Consider the following 6,332-nt stretch of genomic DNA (forward strand, 5'->3'; position numbering starts at 1 on the left):
TGCAAGGTCTGTCCTACTTGGATTCATTGGGAAACGTTATCCTATCCACCCTATAGCCCTGATCTTGTCCTGTCACACGTCTTTGTTTCTGAAGCTCAGTATTTCAAAGGAACGCAGTTTGAGTCCATCGAGGATGCCACAGTTGCTCTCTTGATATGATGTATATTGAAGAATGCAAAATGGAAATACTGCCTAAGAAGTGTGTAGACCACATTGGAGGATATGCCAAGAAACAGTAGCTTCACATTTTGACATTTTTGTTTAATAAAGGTTTCTGTGATTTTGTAGCAATACTTCACTTAGCCTCACATATGTATGTATGTGTGTGTATGTATGTGTATGTGTATATATATGTATATATGTATGCATATATAAAATAAATGATGGGGAAAGTGAGGGAAAATACCTAGTGCATTTCTGATTAGTTGTATCATGTAGATGAATGTTAGTTGTATTACGTTAGGCATAAGTGTGACTTTATAGTGTCTTTATTTAAAGATGTCTGGTTTACAGGAGATGTGTACTGGTGTCAAGTTGACAGTGCTAGACTGTGATAGTTAATGTTCTGTGTTAACTTGAATAGGCTTTGATTCTCTGTGGTTTGGCAGACATTTGACTGATTGGTCTTTTATAAAGTAATCATCCTCCATTTTGTGTTCTGATGTGAACAGCTAATCAGTTGAAAACAAGTCTGTTTCCTTGGGGGTGTGGCCTGCATCCAACATATATGGATGTTCTGGCAAAGCTCTCTCTTTCTGGATCCTGCACTTGACTAATCATCCTTTGACCTTTGGTTCTTGAGATGTGAGCCAGCAACTTGCTGTTTGATCTACAGATTTTGGGATTCCCACAGCCCCGTGAGCCAGCAACCTGCCATCTGACCTGCTGATATTTGGATTCGTCAGCCTCCACAACTGTGTGAGCTATTTCGTTAAAATAAATCTCTGTATATTTATACATATAATATAAATATGCTTCACTGGTTTTGCACCTTGAGAAAACTCTTGTTTAACTTGCATTTGTACACAAGGAGCTGGAGTGATGAGGGTAAAGATAACTGGGTTTGGTGACTGGATTTGATGACTTTGAGAGGACTCATTTCCTTTGAGAGAAGTGCTTCATTCATGGTGGAGTGACCACCAGTTTGCTAGTGCAGGGATTCGAAGTGAGTGGATGCTCAGGAAACAGCAGTGCTCTTTTTTGAGAAATGGGGGTGATGAGGAATCCTGATAGTGTAGTGGTTTTATATGTCTGGGCAGCTCAGTCTCTATGTCCCCATCTGAAAAATGGCAAAATACTGATCGTTTTACTGACTTTGGAGCTAATGGGAGTCTAGTGACTAAGCTTTCAGTCAGTGGTTTGAACCCACCAGCCACTCCCTAGGAGAAAAAATGTAGCAATCTGTTTTTGGTTAAGATTTATAGCTTTGGAAACCCTAGGGGGTAGTTCTACTCTGTCATTTAGGGTCACTATGAGTTTGAATCAACTTGATGACACTGGGTTGGGTTGGGTTTGGTTTCGATTTAAGGGCTGAAGGAAATGGGAAGGATGGGGACTCGACCAAAGACTTGCCTGTGGGGGTAAGAGCGCAGGAGGAGAGGCCAGAGATTAAAAAGTAATAACAAGGCCAGGACGTCAGTGTGTTGACAAGTTAAACAAGCTGTGACAAATGCTTTTTTTGCAATGGGATAATCCTGAAGATGTGAGAAGACCTAATGAATGGGCTGGGTACCTGAGGGGTCAGAGGGAACTGTCCTAAGGGCCTTAGAGGAGGTTAGGTTAGGAAATAACTGTGAAGCTATTGATTTTGAGATGGAGGGTAGGGAATTTAAGAACCCTTGTGCTTTGTCTCTGGTCTTCTTAACAAAGTAGGATTGAGGCCCTCCCATCCATGGGACAGGGCAGAAGAATATTAGGGGCTTAACATGCAAAAGGATTAGAATAGGTGTCATGGCAAGTATGTTAGAAAGGCAGCAAATAAATCATACTTGCTGTACAGCACAGAAGTCCTCTTTAAGATAGAATATACCACAGTGGGTCAGTCCTGCCTAGCTTTGTGTTAGCAGAAGAATGTGAAATATTGGAATAGGTTGGAAAGGAAACCAAGCAAGGCTCAAAGAGGGCTGACAGAACAGAGAGGTGTTGATGGACAGGAGACCAAGTTCAGAATGCACAACTGATTTGGTAGGAATGGGGAGAATTATGAGAAAATTAGAGAAGAACAGCAAAACAACTTTCTGAATCTGAGATTTTAGCACTGCAGTCATTCTGATGTAGGACCCGGGCAAAAGGGGCTGGTTTGATATGCTGAAGAGGTGAGTAGAGATGAAAATCATAAAAACTTGAAGGTCAAGACAGTGTGATTCTATTAGAGGTTGACGACAGGGTCAAGGGTAAAGAGGAAGACAGTGAAGGAGAGACCAACAGTAGCAGACAGCACTAGATTTTTTTTTTAATATTGTGTCATGGAAACAGAGGTGTTTGGGAATGATTAGTGACAGCCATATGCAGTTATTTTAGATAGGAGATGACTGGAGACCGCAAAAATATCATGAACTTGTTTTTCTAAGTAATCTTGACAGGCCTCAAAGAAGTGTTTAAAATGATTTCTTAGAAATAGAAACAGGAGGTTTGTTTTTAAACTTGAAGTTAAAAAAAAAAAAAGTAATAGTGATTTATCTGAAGAACCACTGATTTTGTGTCAATTCTGTATATATGATTGTGGCTTTGGGTATTTAAAATTTTATTTGATTTTGCCACAGAGCAGTTACTATTTTGCAGCTAAGCAGTTTTTCTGATAACTTCATGTAAAATGAGAGACTTAAATGTACATCCATTTTTGTTTTGTAGAATATAGTCAATATAATGCCCTGAATGTTCCACTCCACAATAGAAGACATCAGGTAATGGTTGACATACACGCTTTAATTTTCAGCGATGTACATGCCAAGATTTTCAGAGACAACTAGAGAATTCGTTGGTTGAACCCCTGTGTAATGCAGTCATTATATTTAACTTTTGCTTGACTTTCTGGTATATATTTTTTGAAAATTTTAACTTATTTTATGGAGCTTCTAAGTAAAACAGTTTGTTTGTTTGTTTTCTGTTTCTCTTGCCTGACAGCATTAGAACTAAAGCCTGGAATGCAATAATTTTTTAACTATACATTTATTCTAGGTTAATAGACCTGGTACTTAAATGTTTTAGGTTAAGTATGGGAGATGCATTTGCCAAAACTGGTGGCTTTCTAATCACTTACTGTCTTAGTTAACTCCTGCTGCCTTAACAGAAATATCAGTAGTATTTGAAGAACAGAAATTAATTTTCTCCCAACTCTGGAGGCTAAAAGTCTAAATCAGCCTTTTGTGAACCTCCCTCTTAGTTCCTGGTGTCTGCTGGGGATCTTTGGTGTTCTTTAGAGTTCCTTGATTTTCTTTGGTGTCTGTCTTCTCCTTACATGTGTCTCTGTGTCCATTCTGCTGTTTTTATAATTCAGAAATGTTTAGATTTAGTGCCTACCCTAGTCTGGTATGACCTAGTTGTTTATGTGCCGTTGAGTTGTTTCTGACTCCTAGTGATCCTATATAGGGTTTCCGAGGCTGTGAATCTTTGTGGGAGCAGAAAAGCCTCATCTGTCACTTTTGGAGCAGCTGGAGGGCTCAAACTGCCAACCCTGTGGTTGGCAGTCTAGTGCTTACCCAACAGAGCTAATGTGATAAAGAAAGCTCCTATTTTCAAACATGATTGTGCCTATTGGTGCAGGGTTTAGGATTTTAGCACATATATTTGAGGTACAGTGAGGCAGTGTTTTGTTCTGTTGTGCATAGAGTTTCTATGAGTTGGTACCGACTCAATGGCACCTGACAACAACAACATTTGAGGGACATATCTCAGTCCATAACTTTTAGATAGAAATGTTAAGAATTATGTGAGAGGAAATAAACTTAAATTAAGGAGTAATTAGAGTTCATTTTCTCCAGAAGCAGGCTTAATAAAGCTGTCTTAGAGTAAAAAGCCTTTAACTGTCTACTTTTCATTTTAAAGCTGAAGATGCGAGATATTGCTGGGCAGGCCCTGGCTTTTGTTCAAGATCTTGTGATGGCTCTTCTGAATTTTCACACCTATACAGAACAGAGGATTCAGATTTTTCCTGTTGATTCTGCCATTGACACTATATCTCCATTGAATCAGAAGGTAAACTCAGAATGTAGTTTTTTCTGAATAAACAAGGAGATCGAGTAGTGTTTTCAGGCATTCCTGTGCATTAGCAAATTTGTAGTTACCTGTGTGTGACACTTTTAGCCAGGCACCTTGGAGGACCTGGAAAGTTGTGTATCATGATTGTTACCCTCCAGGCAAAATGAGGTAAAAATAGTGAAATGAAGTAATAGGGGAGTTCTTTGACCTTAGAGTGAAGGAGTGGTGTGTGGTAAGCAGTACAGGTGATCAGGAGATCTGCTGCCTATGGTCGGCACTGGTCTATCCTGATTTATTAACTAGCCAGAATTAATTTCTTTTTTTTTTTAATGACACAAAATTGCCCTATGGGAAAATGGGGCTTCATAGGAACTAGGTAGTTATCAGTTAAGGAATTTTAGAAAAACAAGTTCTGAACTAAAACACATCTTAAATTTTCCTAAGGTATCAAGTGGTTTCAAGTCAGAAATTGCATCATTCAGAACCCCTACATGCTTGATGTTGTTTTTCTTCGGACAGTGGCCAGTGCACTTGATCCAGAGTCCCTAGATACTACAGTTAACCTGCTCAGCTGTGAACTGAAGGTTGGAGGCTTTAGTCCACCCAGACTCAGCTCTGGAGAATGGCCTGACAGTCTACTTCCCCCAAAAAATCATCCATTGAAAGCTCTATGAAGCACAATTCTGTCTGATGTATGTAGATTCCTAGTGAGCCAGCATCCACTCAACAGCAGCTAGTTGGCTCTTGGTCTGTTTTGAATGTCAGTTATTCTGCAGTTACCCATTTATTGTAAGCAGAAAGGATGTGAATGAAGATGCACACAGGAGGGAGGAGTTTGGAAGGGATCCATGCTATGCTACCCTTCCTTTTATAGCTATTCTTTAATGATAGTTACCCTTCCTGGAATTGATCAGCCCTGGATTGTACACAGTGAAGATGATAAGTTGCATTCATTGCACTTTTATTTTTGGAAATGAACTGAATGACACATAATTCGTGTCTTACATTCTTGGACAATCTTCATTTTAAAAAAGGCACACTGGGGGAGAACAAACAAGATGGCAGATCGGGTGGAAGTGCAGTAAAGGAGCTCCGCCAACAACACAGAATACCCGACCAAGCAGGCTCAGGGGACAGTTCCAGAACTTTGAACCATATATAAAGGAATACTTAGAAGGTTGGAAGGCTCATAACTGGGGGAATTTGTGACAGAAGCAAGAAATCTATTGCTTTCTAGTCCGGGATGCTTGGCTGCTCCAGGAGCTGCCATCTTGGGTTGAGACCACATGGGGGAAGGATAGGAGCAGCCACAGATGCCTGGCAGAACCGCTGAGATAAAGGTGTGGACATTCTTTTCTTTGGGTATCTATTCATTAGTCCCTTGCTATCTGCACACCTCCATTCTGGTGACTATAGGAGTGCCTGAGCTAGTGGGCACCCCAGCCCCACCCTTGGAGGGTTCCACTATGCATGCGTGTAGATCTTCTCGAAATTTAAAGAGACAGTGTCCAATTAAAACCAAACAGCCACAGCCAGCCCTGAACTGTTTACAACTAGAAAAAAGTCCTGAACGGGGTTGTGGAGTGGGACAAGCACACAAAAAAGGAAATAAGCCGAAAATTAAATCCTAAGTTACGTCAAAACGACCAACAATGGTATCTTGAAACTTCTCAGGAAGAAGAGTAAAAAGGGAAGCCAATTTCCTGATCACATCTACCTGGAGGCATTCAGAAAGCATAAAAAATACCAAAATACATACCCATCTAAATACTAATTCCACAGATAACCCCTGAAGATGCCCAAAAAACAGACGTAGATGACCATATCTGCACATGTCCAGAAACAAGATAAAGTGACTGAGGCAAATGAGCTGGACGTAGACCTACACTCCATACTGGAAGATGGGCAGGCATTGGGAACGCTGGAGAAGAAATTCAGAAAAATTATTATAAAATGTATCAAAACACTCTACAATGCAGTTGAGGAAAAAGTCAGGAAAGTGCTACAGGAACAATCAAATAAGATAGAGCATTGGAAACAATTCAAAACCTACATAAAGAGGTCCAAACGATTAATAATACAATATCAGAAATAGACAATACACTGAAAGGGCAAAGGAGTAGAATTGAAGAGAT

The 6,332-nt window shown here is 40.0% G+C and overlaps 1 protein-coding gene across 3 annotated transcripts in view; it reads left to right on the forward strand.

The window, feature by feature from the left end:
• PPP1R21 (protein phosphatase 1, regulatory subunit 21) overlaps positions 1 to 6,332 on the forward strand; it is a 113,973-nt gene that overhangs the window by 48,638 nt on the left and 59,003 nt on the right. For all 3 annotated transcript variants that reach the window (XM_006839438.1, XM_006839436.1, XM_006839437.1), the window contains exons 8-9: positions 2,851 to 2,903; positions 4,045 to 4,194. In XM_006839438.1, coding sequence (XP_006839501.1) covers positions 2,851 to 2,903; positions 4,045 to 4,194 — 203 coding nt within the window. The remainder of the gene's footprint in view (positions 1 to 2,850; positions 2,904 to 4,044; positions 4,195 to 6,332) is intronic.

Source organism: Chrysochloris asiatica, unplaced genomic scaffold (assembly GCF_000296735.1).
Source record: "Chrysochloris asiatica unplaced genomic scaffold, ChrAsi1.0 scaffold00024, whole genome shotgun sequence".
Taxonomy (NCBI): domain Eukaryota; kingdom Metazoa; phylum Chordata; class Mammalia; order Afrosoricida; family Chrysochloridae; genus Chrysochloris; species Chrysochloris asiatica.